General features: G+C 36.5%; 3 protein-coding genes across 4 annotated transcripts in view; 1 reads left to right on the top strand and 2 right to left on the bottom strand.

Annotated features, from left to right (window-relative positions):
* Window positions 1-1089: 1089 nt before the first annotated feature.
* MS3_00005582 (uncharacterized protein) lies at window positions 1090-4511 on the bottom strand (the record flags this gene model as incomplete). Its single annotated transcript, XM_012936657.3, has 6 exons — window positions 4458-4511; window positions 3495-3617; window positions 1955-1977; window positions 1407-1470; window positions 1286-1375; window positions 1090-1257 (listed from the first exon to the last, which is right to left on the bottom strand). Exons 1-6 carry the CDS (start codon window positions 4461-4463, stop codon window positions 1090-1092), a joined length of 474 nt encoding a protein of 157 aa, XP_012792111.2. The 5' UTR covers window positions 4464-4511.
* A 10670-nt stretch (window positions 4512-15181) lies between these two features.
* RBM15_1 (RNA-binding protein 15) lies at window positions 15182-24677 on the top strand. Of its 2 annotated transcripts, XM_051213673.1 has the most exons (3): window positions 15182-15677; window positions 20209-20554; window positions 22282-24677. In XM_051213673.1, the coding sequence occupies exons 2-3, from the start codon at window positions 20220-20222 to the stop codon at window positions 24266-24268; spliced, it is 2322 nt and encodes a 773-aa protein (XP_051069670.1). In that variant the 5' UTR covers window positions 15182-15677; window positions 20209-20219; the 3' UTR covers window positions 24269-24677. The 2 variants fall into 2 exon arrangements, with proteins under 2 accessions (XP_051069670.1, XP_051069671.1); XM_051213674.1 differs by lacking the exon at window positions 15182-15677 and having other exon boundaries at window positions 16889-22483; window positions 22530-24677.
* PIK3R4 (phosphoinositide-3-kinase, regulatory subunit 4) overlaps window positions 24309-26492 on the bottom strand; it is a 43751-nt gene continuing 41567 nt past the window's right edge. The window contains exon 20 of the mRNA XM_051219037.1: window positions 24309-25080. Within this exon, the coding sequence (XP_051069672.1) occupies window positions 24783-25080 (298 nt within the window). The 3' untranslated portion in view covers window positions 24309-24782. The remainder of the gene's footprint in view (window positions 25081-26492) is intronic.

Consider the following 26492-nt stretch of genomic DNA (forward strand, 5'->3'; position numbering starts at 1 on the left):
TATCAAAACTAGAGTGACTGGCTTATGGACAAAAAGACATCATTAGATTAACAAAGATTAAAAAAGAGTCACGACATTAGGTGTGGTTCGCATAAATATATCTACAGAATAACCTATTCTGTTGCATGCAAAGTTTTATAAGGACGAATCATACCGCCGTTAAATGCTTAGGAGGGACTGAAGCCTACCACATCACTAAGATTGGTGTAATCTAGTTGCACAAAATGGGGGACGAATTTATCTGTTGCTAAAAACCTTGATTACAGCACCCAGAAGTGTACAAGAGGATGCTTTTAGAGGTTCATTTCCCCATAGGATGAAAAAGACAACATTATTGAGAATCCAAGTTACCTAAATTAACCTACTACTGCTGATTTGCTTTAGAAGTGTTTAAGACACAAGCAATTATTCACACTGCATTAAAAGCTGGTTTTGTTTTAATTCATACACCCTTAGCCACAACCAAATTTAACCCACAATGTTAACTGACAAATGATTAAGCTGAATACCTCCCGGATGTAACTCGCGCAATATTTGGAGACGCTGGGGAAAATTTTGAAATAAGTTGGAGTGATACAGTTGCAATAATTTCATTTCACTCTAAATTTCAAGTCCATTGTTATCCTAAACTTTCCACCTCTCAATCTGATTTGCTTCTTTTGAAATAATTCATTACATTTAGCTTTCAACTGCAAATGGTATTATCTCTTCTCTTCTTATTGCCATCTGGTCAACCTCCTATCATTGTGCTGATATGAAATGTAGTCATTCAGACTGTTATATATTCATTGTCTAAGACTGACCAGAATGTGGGTACTTTGAAAAATATGGACAAAAATAAGCAAAAATGAAAAGTCGGCAACTGTTAAACCACCTTGCCTGAAGCATTTAAATTTTACTGTTTTCAACAAACACGCTTCTGTTTAAAATAAACCGTTGAGTGTGATGCAGACCTAAACATACTAGATATACTCTAATTGCATTTACATGCTTAGGTTGGACACATGCGACTTAAGCGAAGTTTTTCTGTAAATTACCAACCATATCGGAGTGTGAATATGTATTATATAAACAGTTATTTGCCCGGTACTACAATTCTTCTGGTTTGAGTGTGATAGTAGCAGGGTCTATCCCCACTTTACTTAATATTTCTTGTTCAGTTGTTTTTTCTCCAGAAAAGGAAATCAGTTCTTGTAGTGCCTTCCAAGCTGCTTTTTTCCATTTGTTTGTAACCGTTTCTAAATTTACCATTTCATTCTAAAATAAATCAGTGGTTGTAACTTACCTCACTATCGTATCGACACAACAGTTGTAGCTTTCTTAATACTTCTTTTTCATCATCGTCTGATATCCCTCTAATTCTTGGATTAACGTACTAAAAATAAGTTGAATATATATGTGACTACTGGTTGCTTTTTTGCACTCGTCATATTTTGGTCACATGTGTGATTAACAGATTTAGACTGATTTCTAAATGGAGGAAAAGTGTACAGAAGATGACTTTATACTACTCACATGAATTTAATGTAATACTTAAACTATTCATATTACACTAACACCGAGGTCATCACGATAGTTTTTTTAAATAAAAATGATTTTATGTATGCTTATCATATTTGCATCGACATACTGCTTGGGCATGGTTTTTGGACTTATTCAGACTTCATTTAATTATTTCTAATAGGACCATCTCTGATTTGTTTCTCCATTGTTTGTTCATGTCAGTGGCTATTTCATTATTTTCTGGAGAATTGTTGTTCTTCAACTACATGGTGCTGTGGGCTAGTGGGACCCCGCCCCATGAACTAAAGCGAGGGGCTAGTTGACGATCAGACCGGTCACCTGCTCTGCTGATTACAAAAAGCCTAATTATACAAAGCAAAATTTGGCTTATGAAATGTCAGAGGATGGTCCCAAGTAGCCGATAGGAAGCAATGCGTGACAAAAGAATTACAAGATAAAAGACAGTAATCGGACCTAGAGACTAAACTAAAGCAAAATAAAATCTATATATGGTACGTTGAAGACCAAAACTCAACCACTAAAATAAAGAGAATTATTCAGAGTCAAATAGACAACGGAAATAATCACAAAACGTCGGATGCGCCAACTACAACTGTGCATGGATTCACTGAAAGCAACTTTCTCCCAACTATTTGAAACACTCATCCAAAAAAAAAAAGATTCAATAGAAATAATAAATATGAGCCAACGATTTATAAGAATAGGCTAAATATACGAATAAAGACTGCGACAGAATGCTTGCAACAATGAACAAGCATTTCGGAAACTATCACGCCTCAGCCTAATTAATAATCATAAACCTGGACAAACACAAATGTCCGCTCATTGACTACTTTAAAATCTTTAGAACAAAAGCACATCCAAACGTCCCATATTCAATACGAACAAATCGGAACGCTTCAAACAGCACACGCAAATCCAAAGACCAAAGTAAATGAACAATCGAACTAACCACATAATAACAATGAATATCAGTCCTCATCCAGAGACTGATATGGAAAGGAGTTATCAGTCATTTTTATGCACCGTACAAATGATCGGGAATTACCGGACAGGGAACAAGACAGAAGCAACTGGCGCATATGTAGTTGTGCTGTTTCATCAATGAAACCCTTCAGAAAGGCAACTAGTTTCGCTAATACCAAAGGACTGGAAATTGAACGACCATATTGTTCTACTTACATCCTAGATGTTGGGTAAGGGAATGGTACACAGATAACTCGTGGCAAAAGTTCGTAAACGGCTTCGTTGCACGAACGCATTAATAATTAGGCCCACTGAAGTCGCCTACATAAATTCGAACAGGATTTTAGACAGTTAAATGGGAATTTATTAGCCTACCATCTGAAGGTTTACTATAGTAAGGTCAATTCAGCATAATATTATTTTAGTTTTGCATGATCCTGTGTTAGTTTTTATGCTTTTTTCTGTTGTTTCACTATCTCCACAGATTATTTGGATGTTATTTTTCGCATACAGTATGATTGTTATGCCTCTGTAACTTAATATGTCAGTTCTGCAGAGTAGGTAGCCCGGGATTCATACTTCGATATCACTTATCTCTTAAGGGATCCAGGTTTCTGAGATAAGTTTTCAATCCCTAGCTTTATTGTTGAGTTTGTGACTGGTGCGTTACGTTTAGTTTCGACTACAGAGACACCAGGCAGGTTCAAATTTTCCATTTTTGTTTATCTCTAGGTTGCCTTACAAAATGTTGAAGTGGATTCCCAAGGTTTGCACATGTTTCCAGGCGGTAATTTCCGCTATGCAGTGGACTTTAAGACTACGGTTGTCATTGCATGATTGTTTACAATGTGCATAGTAGATTATCTGTCAGACTTTACACTAGCTAGATTATGTTTAGACGTAGTTTGGGGTTTGTTTATGAGTGTTTCCGACTTGCGGAAGATAAATAAACCAAGTCTTTGCTGTGTGCATGCTTAAGAAGACAGCTTCTTAAACGCACCAACTGGTGGAGCCAATAATAATTGTTCAAGTGAGGAGTTTTGGTCGATGACTGTCCGATACATCACATCGAACATTTCTTGCATATCGGAAAAGCCAATTCCAACTTTATTATTCACCAGCCGTTTCTAGAAATTTCTTAAGACCTAGAAGAACGTAATTACTAACCACCAAAGACGATTTTTATCATGATGAGTTGACTGAGCTCATTTATTTTGTGTTGATAATTATCCCTATAGACCTTAAAAGAGTAAAGGTTTCCAGACCAGAAACATTCCATGAACATACAAACTATTTGGTTTTAATCAGCATTATATTACAGTATACTCCTTTTCCTTAATACATTATTGTCAAATTAGTGGATTGCATCTGACATAAAGGTACTTTGGGTGCTGAAGGCGAATGGTGTCAGTGAAGAGAACTCGGGAAACAAGAGGAAAAGTGAGCCAGTGGATCAGTATGCACATAAGACGGGCTATCATATATTTAAAGCGACCGATAAAAATCTTTAATATTATGGGACTAACAGTAAAACAACAAGAAGAAGAAACAAATGATAATTTGGATCCGTAATAAAGTCTTTGAGAGGATCACGTCTAAATCGAATGTGCTTAGTGTGCTGAGGTTGAGTGGCAGTATATGGAAGTATTTAGGAAAGAGAAGAACGGTGAGACTAAATTAGACGAAACAAAGAGATTTCAAATAGAAATTATTGGATTTTGGAGCAAGACTCACTAGCTAAGTCCAAACATGGACTAGTCCGTAGGCCTATATAGCATTTTGGCATCACAGCTAATGTAAGGTCGTCATTTAAACAGTAAATGTAATTCGCAACCCCGAAGTAATACCATACATCCTGGCCCTAAACTCTCAACAGTAGCAAGTAGGTCACTTTTGAAGCACACAAGGTTGTTCGTGAACGACAATCTAACCAAAAAATAAGGGATAAATTTAGTCGACAACCTTACAAGCATACAAAATGAAAACAACTATAAATGACACATTCATGAGATTAAGACAACCTGATAAGCAAAACCAGGTTTCGATAACGTGAGGTTTCGAACAACTTCAAATAGTTTTCAAAACTTTAAGGTCATGGGAAACTAAGAAACAAACGATAATAACAAAAAGCGGAAAGTTCCTATGTACAGTGTTTTCAACACGAGCTTACCTCGTTCTCGAATCTTTATGTTAAGGCAAGACTGCGAGTATCTCCGAACCACAGTTACCCAAATTTCTAATCCTTTTGTTTCAAAGGATTTATAGCGACGGTGTAATAACATGGATTTTCAGGTAAATGACTACCGAAACCGAATTTATTATGGCTCAGACGGTAACATTCGGCCTTTGGATAATGCATGAAAAATGGCAGGGTGAGATCAGGGCTCAAAATGGAAAGATCATAGAAACTGCTGGCAACTCCAGAATGTTATGTGTGCTATGAAATTTACTGTATTAAGGTACTCAGTTAAGTTACTATGTTACACGACCTGCCCTTAATAGATAGATTAATTTCAATTTTCTGCACAAGAATATTATCAATCATAAAGATAATGAAGCGAATAGTGTGAAATTTGTCTCTCTTTTTGGAAGCTGATTTGTGATGAAAAACCTGTTCCAGTTCCACTTTCAGCTCGGAAAGTAAGATAATAAAAGCGAGGGCGTGGAAGATGCGAACCCAGCATTAATTTGAAACCTGTGATCAAGTCACCTCCAGTCTTTTTATATGACAAATGGGTTAGATTTAGTTAAACCAGTCTTTCGTCATTGCTTTTCAAACCAAAACATAGCATCAGTCAGTGAAATCATTGAAAGTTGGACTTAACCATGACAAAAGGTGAAGACCACCGTGTCTCGGTCCATGTGATTATCGTAACCAATATTTAGAGACTTTTGTTGACCTTGTTTGTAATAATGCAGGTGCATCCGTTCTTTGTCTTCTCCCAAATTCTGGGATTCCGAATTACCCATAACCGTTGTCGAAAGCCATGAACCTTTCGTGCCTTAAGGTAACCCTCGTGCTATTGATGGAAAAAACCAGACAAGTAGTGAATAGGTCTTTATTTCGATCTTCGCGCAGTCACAGTGGGGCGTGGGATTATTTGTTCAGACAAACAAAGCCTTTCAACATTCAATATAAGATAATGGGAAATATAACGCCTATGCAAAATAAGGAAGTGAATGAATACTTGACCTCTACTGTTTTGGCATATGCTTGGTTGTTTGAGGTCAACTCTTAACCAACCAACCTATGTTGTTACAAACCAATGTAATAAGACTTTGCAAATGTACGAACACCAGTATAGTTTGATATATTTGTCTTAAACCTAAAATGCTTTCCGACATGTAATCTTTCTTGGACCAGATTTTTTCAGTTGGTAAGTCACAATGGCTGACGACACGTAAGCATGAAAACAGGAGATTCTCTGGATATTTTTCTCGAAGGGTGTGCAATGTCACTCGGTTAAACACTCTTAGAATATAAAATATGTGCAAAGTTTGTATATTTTAGACGAAGCCCGACAATGATAATTTATTATTATTATTATTATTCACAAACATCTTATGAGTACATAAGTGTTGTGGGGAAACCATTTCGGGTTTCTTCAAAAAATGCAATAATACACAATTTTCAATAATGTTAGCATTATACTTGCCATATTTTAAAAAAATTTAGAGTAATAATAATAGAATATTAATAATAATAAATCGGTTCTGTGTAATTGAGAAGAATGCTGAATTAAGTTTAAAGAAGGAAATGGAGAAAATAAGGGAATAGAAATAAAGGAGACGTGAAATACGCAAATAGTTTACTTGGCGTGTTTATGAACAGAAAACAAAAATAAACGACTATGTATGTATCGTCAAATTAATAACAAAAAAATAATTAAGAAAAAACAACTTATTATTGTAGTAAGATATGACGCTAGAATAAATGTTTGTGCAGTTATAGTTTGGAGTGATGCGATGAAAGTCTCAATTAAATGAAAAGGATAATGAAATATCAATATGTATGAGACATATATGCATAGTGGAGATAAAACGGGTCTAAGAAGTTAATTTGAGTGTAACACAAGTTATTGTCTTAGTTACAAACTCCATGATCTTCAGAATAATATTTATTTAGAAGAGAAAGAAGAGAGAGAGAAAAGAAGTGAACACCTAGTGAAAAGTTTCATCCATGATAAGAATAATAATTGTGTGATGAATATCGACCTCAGAAGTAAACCAGCAATTGAGAAAAATAAAATAAAAATCCTTTAATGGACTCGGATGAATACATTTCGATTTATGTAATAGTATGCTATGAAAGTCACAATTAATTTCAAAGGACAGTCAGGAATATGTCGGGGGAACAATAATGATATTAATAATAGTAATAATGATAAATACGAACATAAGCAGACTTCATACATTAAGATGAATAGAAATAAAATAAAATTGACATGAAAAGATTCGAGGGTTTCATTTTGCTTTTCAGGCAATTAAATGGATGACGGACCTTGTTTGTATAAATCATTATTGAATACATTGATATTCAATAATCCACTTTCGGAAAGAAAATGTTCAAGCAGACTTCTGAGCCGGGTTGTGGTTTCACTGCAACGGAGGTTCACTGGCAGTCTGTTCCACATGGTTGAGTAGCGAATAAGGAAAAAATTCTGACGTAAGTTTGTGTGGGTTCTTGGAATCGCTTGAATGTTCTCCTTATTGCGTAGATTGTGGGATGATATTATAAGGTATGAAGGGGTGGATACCAAAGAGTAGGAAATACCGTTAATGAACCGGTAAATAAAGACAAGGTTTAATTTGATACGTCTGATCCAAAGAGGTTCTAAGTCGAGTTGTTGACATCTTTGGCGATAGTCTTTGTTTTCGGAATATCCCAGAACAGCTTTGGTGAACTTTCTTTGAAGACCTTCAATTCTAATCAGGTCATTATATCTGCAATTACTGTAAACTAAAACACCATATTCAAGAATGAGTAAGATACATTTTCTGTATAACAATAATCTCGATTCGATATTATTAAAGTTTATCATTATCAATCCGTTCAGCTTTCTAGCTTTGGATACTTGAGATATAATGTGCTCAGGAAAGTTCAGACTGTTGCTATATCTTAAACCCAGGTCATGAACAGTGTTGAGAGGTTTGAGTGTATGTGTGTGTACAGTCAGATTCAACTTAAGGCAGCGACCAATGTGAATAAATCCACTTTTGTCAAAATTAAGTGGCATATTCCACGAAACAGTCCATTCGTACAACTTGTTTATTTCCTCTTGGATTACCGCTGAAATATAGCTTTCTTTCGTAGGAGAAGAGAATGAATATACTACTTTCAGGTGATCAGCAAAAAGAAAAGGCTTACCATACTGAAAGAGGGAACAAACATCATTGATAAAAAGGAGAAAGAGTAATGGACCAACCACACTTCCTTGTATAACCCCACTGGTTACATTCACAGGTTTAGAGTAGCAAGATCCAAACCGAACGATTTGGCTACGTTCTTCGAAAAAAGATTTGAGCCAAGATAAAAGGGGATTCTGTGTGCCAAATGAAGAGAGTTTTAAAAGAAGAAGTTTGTGTGAGACACTGTCGAAAGCTTTACTAAAATCGAAGTAAAGAATTATCACTGACTGACCAACATCTCTTCTCTGGGTAATTTGATCAAAAAACTCCAGGTGCGATGTGAAACATGAGCGTTTAGTCATGAACCCGTATTGGGATGGGCTGATCAGACTAGCTGAAAGTAAAAATGATAGTAGCTGTTTGTGGATGATTTTTTCCATGGTTCTTGAGAGCACGGATGTCAAATTAATTGGCCTATAGTTAATAATATCACTACGTGGTCCTGTTTTGAATCTAGGGGTGATAAGGGATGTTTTCCATACAGATGGATAGGTCCCATATTCCATAGATAGATTGAAAAGTTTCAAACAAAATAGTGGAAATTCTCTACTTCCATATTTCACAACTGATGAAGGTATCCCGTCAGGTCCACCATCAGAAGACCTTTTCAGGGAAGCTATGGCCTGCTTGATGTCGGAGGGTGTGAAATCGATTTTCGACAGATGTCTGGATGTCGGCATTGGAAATGTAATGATGGAGTTTTCAGTTCCAGTTTTGTAGCACTGCGAGAAGTGCTTGCCGAATTGTTCGCATATAGTATTCGGGTCGTTAACAATGCTTCCATTAACTATGAAGAGTTTAGTCGTGCCAAGGGAATTTGACTTTACACGGGATTTAAAAAGTCGAAGTATTGATAATTCTGGGCTTTTACTACGTAGAGCTTTATTTTCTATATTCATGAAATACTTATGTTTAGATGAAGCATTTCTGTCGAATAATTTAAGTATACTCTGAAGTGCATACACATCATCCTGCTCATAGTAACGGCATTTTAATTTCCTCAGCATTCTTTTAAAAGTATTTTGGCCCCTATTAGCATTATAAGCCACACGGCCAATAACTGGAGCAGTGCAGTCAAGGCAATATATCAGGTTGTGGTATAGACTGGAAAGCGCAATGTCAACATTATTTGTGGTAAAATAAGTTTCCCACGGTAAACATTGAATGAGAGTTCCAGTCCGTTTCCATGTTTGTTGATCAAAATGTCTGCTTTGGTACATCAATGAAGCTTTAGAGTTCAATTGTATGGCGTTTAAAGAGTGAATAATACTCAATACAACTCTATGGTCACTCATAAAAAACTCATGAGTGGTATGCACTGAGATAGAGTCTATGTTGATTGTGAACATTAAGTCAAGTGTATTATTCCCCCTGGTCGGTTTTCGGACCTGTTGAACCCATCCACAAATTTCTAATGTTTCAACTAGCTTGTTATATCGACCTGGTACCGGAGTCAAGTCCCATGTAATTTTTGGCAGATTAAAATCACCTCCGATGATTTTAAAAGTATGCGGTTGGTGCGAAGCAATGGAAAAGATATTTGTTAGTAATCTGTCAAACTTAGTATCCGCATGAGGTGGTCTATATATGCATCCCACCAGTAAATAATTTTGGGATCCACAGTTTACAGTAACCCAAGTGGAGTCTTCTATAGCATCAAGGGATTTATCCTCAAATTTGCATGCTTGAATGTCTGAACGGACATAGATAATTGTACCGCCTCCTATTCCATAACATCTATCGGTTCTAAAGAAAACGTAATTATTTACATTCAAGGAATGATCGGATATAGATGAATTACACCACGTTTCCGTAATAAGTACAATGGTTGGATTTACAAGGAATAAAAGAGTTTTAAGATGAACAATTTTATTGGACAGAGAGCGGGCATTGAACGAAAGAATAAGAAACTCAGAGGTATCATAGTGAAGCAGGTTAGAGTATAAATCGCAATTGGTAGTTCCATGAATACTCGTAGGATTAGCTAAGGTAAGAGTTGTGTTGCAAGGGGAAATAGATTCAGCCACTTTGTCATCATATGAAATATGTTTACCGTTGCCGGCAGGAAGGCCGGCGGAATTACAAAAAAGTTTTCTCATTGCTATTGGTTACAACATCTGATAAAGGCATAGTGTACATATTGGGAGCCGGACCAAGAAGGCTATCAGGTCTATGGTTTTGACCAAGTGGCCAATTACAATTCAGATAACTATTTATACCTGACGTACGGGTAACGTGTTTAGGACGTTTATTTCCAAGGTTTGTGGTTGATTTTGGCTTCTTCATAAGTTGGAGAGGATTGTGTGCTGTTAAACATACTTGCGATGGTTTGCGAGGTTCGAATATATCAACGTTAAGTGCGTGGTCAGTTATATGAATGTTATGATTAGTTTTCCTGTTATCCGTTGCACAGCTACTGTAACTGGGTGTTGCACTAACAGGGGTTTGGACTGTGTTATCCCATTCGTCATGAGCACAACTACTTCGGGTTGAGTCTAAGTCAACATTCTTAAGAGGATGGACACCACCTACATTGGGATTGCTTTCTTCTGGGTTTTGAACTTTAGGAGATTCAGAAGAGTTTTTCGGTGGCGGCATACTTGTAAAGCTAGATGTCCTCTTAGAATCAAACTTAACTTTACGACAATTAGGATTATGATGCGTTTGAGAGTTTGACGCTGGTGGTTTGTAACTATATCTTCCTGCTTTTCGCTGGCATGGTGTTTTATCCGGAAGAGTCTTAATATTTCGATAATGATATTAGAAGACGAAGATTGTCAGAACTATGTGATATATAAGCGCAATACATTTCGAACTATCCGGTCACACATATACTTGTTAAGAGCATTTATATATAAAAGTAAAAGGTCAACTAGACAGGTCTAAGTATTCTCTCTCAAATAGACATTCTTCAAGACCGAAGAATTCGGAAGGAAGAACTCATGGGTTAGATCATTCTAGAACTATATCTGTAAGAAACATTTCATCCAAGTTGAGTGCTGATGTTGTTGAACAATGTGTGTACCGGGAACTAGGAAAGTATGGAGACCTTTCTATCAATGTTGGGCATTTGGGTGGCGAACGCGTCGCTCTGGTTACATATCAGTAAGTTTTTCAGGTACACATTAATTAATTCACATAAACAAACAGTGTTTTTCTAAATATTATTCTGAATCTACATTGTTTTTGACGGAATTTTTTTCGTTTCTGTACTACTTCAGTAACACTGGTCCAAGGAGCCTTTTATAACGTAGGTGTATTGTTAAACTTTGTTCAATCTTGGATTAGCAAAATTAATTTAGTTTTGGTGTCAAAAACAAAAGATGACAATGGCAGGAAGATTGTAGTGGAGATGAAGTATTTATGTCAGTATCTGTGTGGAGGCAAAATAGAATATAAAGGAGCAAGATGTATAAATTTTAACATATGTATGACACGAAAAATAGCATTATATAGTGAAGTAATTTAGAGATGTCTATAATTAGTATCAAACAATCAAAGTGAGTACGGTAGGTGATACATATATAAACTGAAAGTCCGTATTAGTAAAAATTGGGAGGTGCAGAGATAAGTAGTTTAAAAGATTATTACCATCTAAGCTTATTATGCTGCTTCATGAACAAATATATGAGAAAGTTTTTGAAAAAAAAATACTGTCAAAAAAACTATGACAGACTCACCGAATTAGACAGGTAATTTCGGAAATTAAATGACTTATAGTACCCAAATACGATTTAAATGATAGTTCATAAAATAGTGAATAAAGTCCTTTAACATAAACGGTTATATATATTTCTTGATATTAGGTAGAGGTTTGAATAGATCCTGTAGATACATAAAGTACGTGGGTTAAAGCATCCAAATACGATATAACCATATATCCCTTAAGAAATTGAATACAGATATGAAATGCAAATCTTCGTCGAATATGATTATATATGGTTTCAAAATGATAGAGCATAGTTTGATCATATAGCCAAAATGAATATATGTAATTATATGATTACGAATTATTGTTAATCAGTATTCTGAACAGCCATCAATTCTATCTTAATATAAACAAAATTCGACTAAATCTCAATCGGAAAACCTTTCCTATCTGAAGTTTTGTACACTTCTTGTTGTCCACTTTTCTGTAAGTAGTTAGTAAAGAGTATAAACTGTAAACTTTGCTGAACACTTCGCCCTCGCCGATGTCAGGAAATTGTTGTGAAACGACATAGTATGCCAAAAGATAATACTATAAACCTGTTCGTCGATTTTGGCGTGATCTATCGTAATGTTCTTGCACTGTATCTGTCGAACACAGAAAATATACTCGAACGTTAGAACCATCGATGATGAGGTCGGACACAAAACAATTAATCACAATTCATATAGTATTTGATGTATGATGCACAGTTTATAGTTTGGCGGTGTCAATAAGATAAAAACAGTTAATTTTGAGCTAGCTACTTCATCATTATATGTTCATGTTAATGATATTAAAGATGCCACAAGTAATTGGGCTTTTACAACACTCCAACGAGTAAAACTACCTATAATCGAAACGCGCTAACCCAGTAAAATCAGAAGTCAGAAGCAAGCAGTTTCAAAAATATGTTTGATAGGCTATCGATATATCGAGAGGTGATTGATCTAAGCTGGCTAGCGTTTGCAGGAAAAGTTAGGTATAGTGTACCCACTCGTGATCTGACACGAAAGCGTGACCGAGCGCCTTCAGCTTGGTCAGTTCATTAAAACTAATGCGGTCAGCATCAAATTACGAAGCCGTAAAAAGCTATTGATTTTGGAAGGTTATTTATCGCTACAGATCACTCCACCCCTTTGTTTGGTAATAGTGACCCTAAGACGTGGCCAGCCAGAAGTTTAAACCCATCGAGTTTGCCGTTGGTAGACACTGTTCTGATAGCTTACTATGTTTTGAAGTGTCTTGTAGTCTTTCTTTACTACAGGGGGCTATGCTGTACAATATAGTAATAAAAAACAAGGTCTTATGTAAATTTCGGTTCGTCGTAAACTTCGCCGTTCTTTTTTTCTTCTTCTCCAGGACGACTGGAAAAGAGAAAAGGTTACGTATGCGCATGTCGAATTACACTCTTATATGTGTAGAGACACAAAAAGAGCGAAAAAGGTAAATAAACTCGTTTATATGCGTTTAATAAACACGCAATAGTGTGAAAAGATTCTTCTAGAGTGATTTTTAAAAAAGGAAATATACACATATAAACCAGCATATTGGGAAATATATATATATGTATATATATATATATATATATATATATATATATATATATGAGCATATTAAGTATAGAAATCAAGACGAAACGAAGCGCTATGTAGTGTCTTACATGCAGTAATCGTTTAGGTGTTCTGGAAACCTATCTCTTCTTCCAGAAAGCATTGTTTTTTGGTCTGTTCTCAGATCACGCACAAGTATCACCGTGATTGCTGGCTATCGCATGAGGTATCACAATTGTGGGGCTCATTTCTTCGATTGTACCGAAGGGAAATAGATATGAATAGCGTTTCCCTCTAAATACGCGATTTTTATGCAATCGATGCTGTTGCTATTGTTAGTTCCGTTCTTATCGATTATATGGTACTTAGGTTCAAGCTGAAGAACTCTGAATGGCACTTCGTATGCTGTTTCGAGAGGCCGTCAAAGTGGGTCGCGCCGTACAATGACGTAAGTACTATATCATAGGGCAGGTAGAACGAATACATTAGTTGATTGAGGTCATGTGAAATTAGGTTTAACCATACTCACGGCGTTTGTAAGCCTTTTCGTGTTAGAGTTTAGATCCGTATTCACTGAAAAAAAAGGGACAACGAAGTCTAACGGAAGTCGAAGTGTCGTTCAAGAAACGAATTAGATCGCAGCGTATCCAATTTTAGCTTACATTGCATTGCGAATACCATGTGAGACGAGTGGGAGAGCATCGGTCCACTGTGAAATGTTTGCAGCTGAGAGAGAAGCGCTGAGCTGCCAGTGAAGGCGTTCTAATCACCCGTTTGTTTATGAGTTGTGGGCAGTTCTAAGGAGTCGTGTGATTCCTAATAGTGTAGTCAGACAACAGAAAAGTTCAAATTCAAACTGTAGTCCATGGCCTGTAGTGATAGTTCAAGGGCCGCCGAAGTTTGCTGCCCATCGTTCGACGAAACGGCGGGCCACTCTTTCAGCAGCAATGCCCTCGATGGGTACTGCTTCTGGCCATCGAGTGCAGCAGTTTACGCAGGTTTAGAGATAAGAGTGTCTTTTTAAATCTGGTAAGAGTCCTACCAAATCCAGATGAACATGGTCGAATCGAGCATCATGAGTTTTGAGTGAACTCAAGGGACATTTGTTGTGTTTAATCACCTTAGACTTCTGGCAAATTTCACAGAAGCGTGCCTACTTCCTCACGTCTTTATTCATAACAGGCCAGCAAAACAGTTCTGCTATGAGCTTGATAATTGCTCAAACACCTGGGTGAGAAAGCTTGTGCAATGTATTAAAGACGTTGCGTCAATAATATCTCGGTGAGAATGGACGATTCCTACGTGTAGATGTGTCGCACAGTATGGTTTACCACTACAATAAAATCCGCTGATCATGTGATGAACGTGCGTAAGAACATTGAAAATGGTTTTAATTGTCAAAAAGTACTAGGCTGTTGGGAAGTTAGTGAAGAGAAACACAAAACCACAGGTTCCGTGTTTTTTCTCATTTTGGTCGATGTAAAAAAATTTGCGAAGTTATGACTGTGGCTAGAGCTTAGGGTTTTCAGAAATCTAGTAAACGGAGGCTAAATACTGTTTTGTCGCAGAAGCTTGATCTGAATTACCTATTTGGTTGCCAAAAGACTCTAGAAAATTAAAATAAAAACATCTTTCTACGTACATGAGAACAGATAACAGATGCGAAATTCCTCTGACTATTTAACCTAATCTTTATTTGAGTTTACACAATGAAATTTTGTTTTCCATTTGTTGTTAGGCATTTTACATTTTGTTTGGGTTCATTGCAGCTATACTTTACATGTGTATAGCAATGGCTGTCGATGTTTATTTTTATAAAATTTTTCAGATGCACTCTGGTTTTGTCTCTTTAATGCAAAGCTATCGTTTTTATTTTTTACTGCCTTTCTGGGAATATAAGGTAAAAATTATGGGTGTGTATATACATTATAGTAAGCTGTTTGTTATTTCTGAAGATGGTTTCCTATATACAAGTTAGACGTTAATTCGGCGAGTAAATTTTATATTTCTGTTTACTTTGTCTTACAAAGAATGTTTGGATATAGTAGGAACGGACAGTAATGCCATGAGAATTTCATCAGACTACCAAATGAACTGAAAAGGTTGTGATTCCTCAATTATTTGAACAGCTAATTCGTGTACCGTAATCATCTACGTAACAGCCACAAGGGAACAATGCACCGTGTAATAAACAATTATATAGGTTGTTTGATGGATAGTGTTCTTTTTATGATTATATTGTAGTGACCTATTTTTATCAACAAAACGCGATTAGTGTAATGAAAATAATTACTATCATAATTAATTGTACCAGGGATTGTTATACTGTAACTGTTTGTTTAACTGTACTAAGAATGTACATTCTTCCGTTGCTTGTGACCTTGCACGCACTTCGTTTGCTCAGTAGTCCTACTTGTATTCCTTTGGCATGATCTTGGTATTCCTTTGATACCACGAGATCCCCAACAAATATATATTGACTACAGCCATCAACGTCTTTTTGATTCCTGGTTTACTCGGAGGTTTAGCCTGTTCTGGTAAGCAATCGTCTTGTAGTGGTGATTATAGTCAAACGTGACTCGACACGACACTACAATGTCGACCGTACCGACCATATTTAATGTTATACTGCATATGGTGATGTTGATGAATTAACTAATATACTGTCAACGAGTGGTTAGTGTGTCGAAAACAGTCAGTGGTGTTTTAGATGTTATGAACCACTTAAGTTTTCGTATTCGTGCGCATAATGAGTATGCTAAACCAGCATTTTATGATGGGTAACGTGGTATGTTTGTGAGTCGTGATGCCGAAATAGATAGCCACTTATTGCAAAGTTTAACGTTTTGAGTTTCATAGATTCTTTTGCGCAAACTACAAAAAGTGCGACGTTAAAGTTAAATGTTTACTGTTTTTCCGTTGCATTTCTTAACGCTGTGGCAAAATAACGATGATGTTATATATACTGACTGCTGCTCTAAATGTGTGTTTGGGTATTATTAGTGTAATAGCTTAGTGAGTAAGGAAAAAATATATATGGAGAATATGGTAGGGTTTGTGGGGATTTCTGTAGACCGTTTAGGAATTCGCAGAACCCGAATTGCATGTAAGTAAATGGATAACAAAATCAGGGTGATGTACGCGTAATAAGAATGTCGGGTAGTGGTTTACCATGACAGAAAACCGTAAATGCAAAGTGGATAGTAAGCATTGTAAAATAAATGGCAACTATCCTCACTACCTGACCGCGAGATGATTTGACTAAAGCCCAGTGACACTTCCTTGGTCTTACAAATCCATAGTTGAAAAACACGGCTGAGAACACACACCTGATTATTTCTGAATACACCACTAGTCGGTTTGGATTCTACACACTACAGGACATCAATATTTTGTTGTAATGTGCATAGCATCTAATCGACGTTGACCTCAGGTTTAATTGATTTCGAGATCATTGCTCAGTAATACTTTCAAGTTAATATATCACTAACGTGAAGTACCTTTGTGGTTGTGCTAGGACTATTTCAGCTGGAGAAGAATGGTGTGACTTACTAGCTTACTGACTTACTCGCGGTTAATTCTCAGTGGTGTTTGGCTGAACGTTACCAGCTATTGGCTCGCCGACTAACACTGCCAATAACGTTTCCGAGAAAATACAAGCTGTCAGAATTTTGAAATTATTTATCATCACGTCTCTAACACTTTTCAACATATTAGTCTATTCATCCTTGCTATTTTTCGATCGGCGGGTTAGAGCAACTGAAGGTCATCCTATTAGTCGCTCAGGTCAGATCTGAGACTCAGGTTTGTATGGTAAGGACATAACCCCTACAGCCTATGTTAGTGCCTTTCTAGAAAGCTGCTGAGAGTGTCTAGTCTTCCTTTGGATGAGTCATTTGAAGAGGTGGACACCACTTCGGGTAACAGGTCCCGAAAATTGATGGACTTCCACGGGTATCTACCCTCTGTACTTTTTTGGTGCATACAAGTCATCTTCCAAACAGGGGTTTAAAGCCTAAACGCAGTTTTCAAGTTTGCATCTCATTAAGGTTATGTATACTGTAATGAACATATTAGTATCCAACTTGGCAAATGTCCGTCTTAGAGCCTATGTTGTTGTAAACCTCTTAGCTGCAAACACGCTCTAGTGGGCCGTAGTCTTAAGATCATGGTTCATTGTTATCCCAATATAATTGTGAGACCGAACTGCGGAAGTGACACTTCACCTATGCTGCATCTATTAACCGTTATGTCCGCAATTTTACATGTAGACACACTTGGCCTCGTTGGTAGGCATGCCACCGTCTAATTTAGTTTTGAGATTTCATATTAACTTATAGGATTCTGGTTAAGTTCACAAAACACATGTGCATTATGTACTCAAAGTAACTAGTGTCCATTTTATTTGTTTATTTATTTGAACACAAACATTGGTACAAGGAGATACCAAATAGATATGCGCCACACCACCGTTTGATTTGTATGGGGGTTGGGACACTGTTTGGTTGCTCAAACCGAAGCAGGTGGTTTTATCAATTGGCCTCTCCTCCAGCCTCTGACCTACAGATCTAACCCACAAGACATTGAAGCAACGTTAGCAGATGCAGTCCCATGGTAGCCGGTGACCAACAATAGGCTCATAAACCATTTGTCCCTTCAGGATCCTGAAGCCCATGTGCATCACTGGTTTGGAATCAGGGTTTTTTTAACTTCCCTAGGTGGATCCTCCGTACCCACCAAACCGGTTAAAGCGCTGAACATTCGCTTTTCGTCCTTTCAATTTCGTAAACAACACCCTCGCCGAGAGAAGGCAGTGATTAGGACTTTCCTGTTAGTGGCTGTATACACATGACCATGTAAGGGCATTTCGAAACTTTCCCCATTCGGCCGTACCAGGGTATTTAAGTACATTTGTCCACCATATATAATGGTACATATGAGACAATAGAAAATAAACTCGATCATATCAAGCTTTGTATTATGTGACTTGGGTCAGAAAAGGCCATTGTAGTGCAGGGACATTTAATCCTTATCTTTGTATCTTGGATCCTAGCACTTATTTTTCATCACTTTATTTCACGTTTCAAAACATTCTTTGAGTCTTTGGGCTCAAAGTAAAGCTATATTTCCTTGCTCATAATACCCAGTTTTTCTACAGAAATTTATTCTTTATACTAGTGTATTTTGGCGTCCAGGACTCGCTGGTATGCTGGAAATATTGCACTCTTAATCGGTTTATGGAAGCTCTCTATAGCGGTTTTCTCTTCTAGTAAATCTTGTAGGACTTGGAGCTTTTTGCTGAGATCTATCGTGAATTTGCCTTAGTACATCTACTTTTGCATGTGGCGCGTTTCCCTCTTCGTGACTGGAGTACAATAACCGCTTTCCTAAAGTCCGTCTTTTTTGTCCAGCTTGGTCAGAGTCGTCTATTCCAAATACGGCCAGATTTTATTTTAATTGTGCCAATTCTTGAAGGGCCGTCATGGCGCCCCACGATTTTCGGACATTTCATATATTTATTTTTATTATTTCCGTGGTTGTCAAAAGGGGAGTTGGGCTTGTGACTTCCGGAGATTTCCGGCTTTCAGCATAAGAGGGATTATAGTTTCTACATAAAGCCCTTTCAACTCTCAGGGCAGAGTTATATTGTTCACCTCTGATTATCTTTTCCACAGAAGTCTCACAAAGTGAGTTTACTAACTCTAACCCAACCCTGCTTTACGCAGTCTTGGGATGGGCAGTAATCCTAAACAGTCCCCAGGCGACGTATCTCACATATTATTAAACTACCCATTATTACGTTGTTTAATATTGTCAAAGGATCTGACTACTGGGGCTACTCACCAAGTGGCAAGTTGCGCGTCCTGGAAAAACACTATATTTGAACTGTTTTTGGGGTAAATGAATCACCCAGCCAGAGTTTATGTTTAACTGTATTATCACCGTTCCTTAATAATGCTTCTCATTTAATAGACGAGTTCTCAAAAATTTATCAACAAACTAACTCGAAATAGATATTGTAGGATTTAATTTGTCTTACAGATATTCTGCTAGAATTGAATACAGAATTCAGCTTGTTGATCTGGAACCTGGGCATATAATGATTCTTCCATTCGGTTCTACAACACTTGAAAAATTTCCCCGGTATTGATAGTAGTATGGTGCCTCTGTAGTTCATATACTTCCTGAAATCTCCATGTTTTGGTATCTTTATGAGATATTCTTCCCAGTCTGTCGGCACTCATTATTCCTCCCAAATCTTTCTAGATAGAACGTTGAGCATCTTTGCAGTTACTTATATGTCTGACTTTGGTGCCTCGGCTAGCATAGTGTCAGGTCCTGCTGTTTTAACGCTTTTGATTTGTCTGATGACCATCTTGGTTTCTTCTGTTGTTGAAGGTCTGTAGGTGCTGCTTCGATATCTGGTGTATTTAATGGGGCTCGCCTATTCAAGTTTTTCGAAGTATTATACTACCCATCTGTTCTCGAATTGCGGTGATTGTCTTGCCTTGTTTGTCCTCGATCGATCTCTCTGGTTTGCTATATTTCCCTGCTAGTTTCTTCATTGTGTCATGTAGTTGTTTCATATTTCCTTATCTTGCAGCTATTTCTGCTGTCGTTGCTAGGTCTTCCGCATATTTCTGGTTATCGGCTCTAATGCTCCTCTTCACTTCCTTGTTTGACTGCAGTGCTTCAGCTGGTATGTTGTCTGGTCCTGCTTCTTTTCTACTCTTGATAGATGGTAATAAATAAATCATGTAGTCATTTTGTCTACGTCATTAGTCTTTCATATTATTAACCTACAGTGACGGCTATAGTGATGTGCCTCCCACTCATTAATATCGTTAGTTTGGAATGTATCTTGTTGGCTCTCGCATTACTATCCAAGTAACTACTGTAGTCGGCAATTTAAACGCATTATATACTTGTTATTTAAGTGCTTTTCAAAAGCCAGGATAAATCCACTGGCTATCTTGAAGCAGTTAGGTGTCTTCAATTTTTTATTATTAGTTGCTATACCACTATGTTCTCCTAACTTACCTCATATCTGTGTCTATTCTGATTTAGGCCTTAGTGCGATGCGAAGACATGGAGATCAAGACTTCTCGCCCCCGTCGAAGCGACACAGAGATCGATCAGGATATTCAGAGAGACATCGATCGGTATCTCGAAGCTCTCCTAGTTCGAGGTCTAAGTATTCTCTCTCAAATAGACATTCTTCAAGACCGAAGAATTCGGAAGGAAGAACTCATGGGTTAGATCATTCTAGAACTATATCTGTAAGAAACATTTCATCCAAGTTGAGTGCTGATGTTGTTGAACAATGTGTGTACCGGGAACTAGGAAAGTATGGAGACCTTTCTATCAATGTTGGGCATTTGGGTGGCGAACGCGTCGCTCTGGTTACATATCAGTAAGTTTTTCAGGTACACATTAATTAATTCACATAAACAAACAGTGTTTTTCTAAATATTATTCTGAATCTACATTGTTTTTGACGGAATTTTTTTCGTTTCTGTACTACTTCAGTAACACTGGTCCAAGGAGCCTTTTATAACGTAGGTGTATTGTTAAACTTTGTTCAATCTTGGATTAGCAAAATTAATTTAGTTTTAGGATTAAACCACGATGAGTTTGGTGATAAACTTTGAGCTGATTAAATTTCTTAAATCAATTCATTTGAAACTCATTTATGAAGAACAATTTTATTTGGCTTTAAGCCATACTTTGCTAAAGCTATAGTTATACTACCTAGTTGTACAAATCGAAGTAACTAAACTGAAGCTTGAACAAGTTTTTTAGTGGTTGAGAGTCAAACACCCTAAGCGTCAAGCTACCACTTTACAGATTCCTTTTAAGATACTTCGATAGCTAATCAAAGCATGATGCTTCTCCTGAAATAACAAACACACATCCAACTTCTTATTTCATGCATGCCTTATACGTGTTAATAAACTTACTGTGTCATTCATTAGTGCGTAATCAGGATAGAGATAGTTTGTCATGAAATGAGCTACTGTACAATGATTATTCGACTCGTCATTCGGATTGAATTAGCCAAGTGAATATCCCTTTGATAATACAATTAGATAAAGTAGTTGCAAATCAGCTACTTTCCAGATCTATCCCGATATTTCATTACTAGTTTGTTTTCTTTTACTTTTGTGACAAGCAAGACAGACTTATTCATAAGAGGAGAACTTCAAAAACACATCATTGCACCCATGACTAAAAGAGCAAATGAGGAGGAAATAAAATACATACCTACACAAAAATTATGGGCTAAAAGCGAAAAATATCTAAACTTGGAATGTTTAGTATGTCGAAGATAAAGAGTTAAGGTATCCAGACCACTATAAACGGTTTGCGGTTTGTCACCTAGGCTCTAAAACCACTAGTTCCTGTCACCCCTCTTAAATTTGAGAGCGAGACAGTGATTTCACAGGTCGCCACCCTGTCTTGTTCTGCCCACTTTTAATCCTTTTCCAATGATTCTACTTCAACCAACATCGCTTGTAGTAGACTGAGCCGGTGTACGTAAAATGCTTTATTAGTCAGCCATAAGGTTGTTCATCTCGACCACGCTTTAGCTACTTTAATTTAGACAGCCAGGTATTATCGGTATTCGCCACACAGGAAGTGTGATTTGAAAATAAGTATATAAACCTGTACTTGATTAAAAATGTAACCTACTGGATATCAATACAAGTCAGATTTGAAGAGTTGAATAACTAGTGTAAGTACTTTTAAAATTATAGGATAATTCCACTGGTCGTACTACAGTTACGACTGCAAACAATCATGGTACGAAGCTTCGGAACAATCGTTTGCTAAATAAGCCATAATTATAAAAGATAATGTATGTAATGCCTGAAGGCTTAAAATTCAGTAAGGCGTGTGTTAACTAATCATACATGTTGTCTTTACGAGTCACAAATGGACTGATGTGAATAAGGATTTCAAGAATTTAATACGCGATTCTCGGCACAAAACTCGAAGTATAAATTGAACTTATGCATAACATAAATTACGCTTCATATAACGTCCCAGAATAGATATAATTACTTGTTATTAGTTTATCGCTATGAAAACTGTTATCACTATTTTCCAGTGTCATGTATTATTAACTTTTATCTTCAGATATTCTGAAGACGCACAAGAAGCTCTTTGTGATAGCCCAATAATTTACATACTTGATCGTCCTGCAAATGTTACCTCATTAATTGATATTTCTAGTGAAGGTGATACGCGTAAAGTAATTGCCAGCAAAAAACGTCAAGAAGGGATGGAAGCCGAAGATATTAATGACCGGCGACATCTTATGCACAATATTCCCGGCAAAGTAGAGTCCGCTTTTCCTGATTTTTTACCTAAACCAACTCCACTAGGTCCATCAGGTACTACAAGCCTACTTGGTATGCCTGGAATGACATCTTCTGCCATGATGGCTGCTGCTGCAAAGGCTCTTGGTCTGAATGCTGTCCCTGGGGTGTTGCCACCTGCACAGTTAAATGCAATCACTTCTCACAATCGCTTTGGCTCTGCAAGCCTTCGACACTATGAACATAACAGAAGTGGATTCTCTCCTGGAGCATCTGATTCAGAAAAGGAGTCGAAAGCCACAAGGACTTTGTTTGTTGGAAGTTTAGAACCAGACATAACGGAAAAAGAGGTACTCTCAGCTTTTGAGAGGTATGGTTATGTTGAACAAATTGATATTAAGCGTTCTCCGAAACCTGGTGCCCATTCTTATGCATTTGTACGCTTTCAGAATGTTGATATGGCCAGTCGTGCAAAAATGTCCATGTCTGGTCGTTTTATTAGATCCTTACATTGCAAGATAGGCTATGGTAAAGCGATCCCATCGCACTGTCTGTATATTGGTGGATTAGAATCTTGGGCTTCCGCTGATTCACTGCAGCGTATGCTTTCTCGTTTTGGACAACTAACTTATCTTGACTGGTCTCCTAGACGTAAATATGCAATCGCCATTTATGACAGCTGTGAATCAGCACTCGAAGCTAATAGACAATTAAAAAGTCTCTCAGCAACCAGTCGTCCAAATTTAAGACTTCGTGTAGATTTTATAAACCCGGAATTAATCCAGCCAAAGCCACAGATTTTAAACAAGACGGACTCTAACATGGAAAGTGACAGTCAGGACAATCAAATGTCAGAATCACGAAATGCTATAATTAGGTCTGATACTGGAATTCCTGTAACTGCAAATAACTATCGTATTCGAACAAATGAACATTTTGATGGAGGGCCGTACACGATGAACCAGTATTGCATAGAGGATCACGCCGGTGATAAAAATCTCACTAATGTACGACACTTACCTTATGCAAAACCATCTTTTCATATATCTAATCGGTATCACACATATAATCGGAACACACCTCGCTACTCGGACAACCACGGTATACTCAATCCAGTAGAAGATATTCCATGTAACCTGAAATCAATCGTCACTCTCCAAGAACTAGACCAGCATCTACAACCGGATTTATGGAAAGGAAAGTTCTTATTAAAAAATAACCATTTTTATTTTCGTTGTTTGATGTTAATAGGTAATAAAGATATCAGTCAAGACTTACTGGATTATAGAGACAATAACAGTAATTCCGAACGACTATGTAGTCCGACTTTACGTATTTCACGCCGAGGCACTCTTGATGCTTCATGGATGGCTGAAGCCACGCATCGTATTCATAATGTACTATCTACAGTTCGTCATAATTTATGCCTCATGCTAATATTACCCGATATGGAGCAAACTAATAAGTATCTGGACAAGGAATCTAAACTGAATAATCAGTCGAATACTGAAAGTACGGATGTAAAAACAACAATAAGTCATTGTTTTTCACTACACGCTTTAATTGCTTATTTAAAATTAAAACAATCAGCTGGTATAATCTGTCCAAATGAAGAAAAAGTACTACAAGAATCACTGAATACTAGTTCCGAGAAAACAACTACAACACGACGTTCATCTTTGATAGTATATTTATTTGCACCAAGCAGTTTTGCATTAAGTTTATTAAAACAAGCGGCACCTTGCTTAAGTTCAGACTTGGCAACAACAAGTGATTATATGGTTCTTTTAGCATTAAAGCGGTAATATAAAAAAACCCCTTTGGTCTAGGCAAAAAACAACACACTTTGATTTCTTATTTTCTTTATTTTGTACAAATTTATATGTATGTAAGCATTTTTCTTTAATTCACTTGTTTATTTATATTGTTATTCAGTTCGAAATTAAAACAAATCGTTTCTGTGAATCATAATCCTATAATGTTGTATATGTAACAATTTGGTATGTTGTTTTGTCTTTTTCGGTTAAAACCAAATCGAAATTAACGCTTAAATATTGGTGTTCAAAATTCTTTATAACAACTTTAATAAAAAGAATTAAAGTTTTGACAAACGTACACAACTTTAAATTTTAATAACCGATATTTAAACAATATTTGCAAGGTTGTTTCATTTATGTTATAAAATATGTAAAATAAAATGGTGTACAAGTAAAAGTTGTTCTATTATCACCATAATCACAATTTACATTAATTAATAAATTAGTGAAATCAATTAATAAGAAAATACTTTATGAATAAATTTTATGATTAGTATATATATTATCGCCAAATTTTTATTACACCATCCATTGAAGCAGAGACTAGAAATGCTTGACCTGCTTGAAGAACAGTTAAATCAGATATAATATTCTTATGTCCTTTGGTTGATTCACGTAATTCTAAACGTCCTGACACAGGGAATGCACTATTTGATACTTCTGTTATATTACTTGATGATTGTAATTTTTGTGATATTTCTGTGTACATTGTTTTTGTTAACAAACTACTTGATGTATCACTAACGGAAGAAGTATCAGTTTGTTCAATCAAAACATAGACATCATTTACATATGTTGACCTATTAACAATAGAAGAAAATGATCATTTTTTTGGGAAGCTTTTTTAAAAGAAATATATATAGTATTAGTTCACTTCCTGTGTGACAATGAAAGTATAGTTATGTAGAAACATTTTTTGTTGTTGAAAAAAGTAGGTTATTTGTCATCTTGGTTAGGAAGGTGGCAAAATAAAAATACTGACACCAGTCTATAAATTCAATGAGTCTTGGTCTAAATCACGCTAGTAGATGCAGACTACTTGGATAAGGTCCACACGATAACCGCAATCACTGTGGCTAAAGACGTTGGCTGACATAGCTCAGAACTTATCACAGTGGTTCAGATCCACTAGCTCTTTATCTTACCCAAGATTTCTGGTCCCAGTATTACTCATTTATACATACCTCTATATCCTGTTTTTCGAACCAAATTCTCAGTATTTAGTATTTTTTAATAAAACTGAAACTACAATAACATGACTCGTCACTAATCATCTTGTCGTGCTAGTGGGGTATGACAATTTGAGCTAATGAATATTTGTCTCAGGCTTCATGTTGATTCTAACTATTGAATGACAATGTTACTCCATTCAGGTCAACTTTTAGTGAAATAGTTTACATCCCATTATTGATGATAAATATTTTTTTCAAAACTATTCACATTTTCTGTCTTATTTTACACAAACAGTAAGAACATTTTTAAGACGAATTGCAACAGTACTATCGCCAACTGGTTCGTGATTTATTAGCCAAAGCTAATGCGTACCAAATTATCATTTCCATCAATAGATCTCCAGTGTTACATAGATTGCTTAGTGGATATAGTATTTGGTACTATTAAATCACTAGTTCATAAATTTAGCTAAACAGTACAGCAAAGCAGAGTAGAAGTTCGCAAGTGAATTGAAGAATATCGATACGGAAAACGAATGTGTTGGTTTTGTTTAGTCATTACGATAAGCACAATTTCGATATGGGGATTTCAACTCGTGTAAACAACTCAACCAATTATGGGCTTTCATCCAAGTAAACTGTAGCATACTATTAAAGTACTATGATTTAGTGGTCAGTTTTTACATTATAGTGTATGGAACCCTATATCATAACTAAGCTTCGATGACTTAACCCCCACTTATGAATCGTGGTGCCAAACGGATAGTGAGAAAGGCAAAACATTCGGAACAAATCAGACGAGATTACACCTTTGATAATGTATATTTATTAGCATACTTGTAGCTATTTCTCTACTTAAAGTTCTGGAGTGACGTTCAGTCTAACTCAAGGGGAAATTAGAATTGAACAATTAAAAATGCTTTCATAGAGCTGATTTTCGGATTTTTTAAAATCCAGAGGGATTGGTTAAATTATTTTAAGGAGTACAGAATCTTACGTTAAACCAGAAAATACATTCAGTGTTGTTGGTAGGATGTATG

This window comes from Schistosoma haematobium, chromosome 3, assembly GCF_000699445.3.
Source record: "Schistosoma haematobium chromosome 3, whole genome shotgun sequence".
In the NCBI taxonomy this organism is placed as follows: Eukaryota; Metazoa; Platyhelminthes; class Trematoda; order Strigeidida; family Schistosomatidae; genus Schistosoma; species Schistosoma haematobium.

Excerpts from the sequence above, each read along its gene's own strand:
- RBM15_1 (XM_051213673.1), top strand. The coding sequence starts at position 20,220 with ATGCGAAGACATGGAGATCAAGACTTCTCGCCCCCGTCGAAGCGACAC. Across the intron at positions 20,555-22,281 it reads GTCGCTCTGGTTACATATCA|ATATTCTGAAGACGCACAAG; the intron begins GTAAGTTTTTCA and ends TTTTATCTTCAG.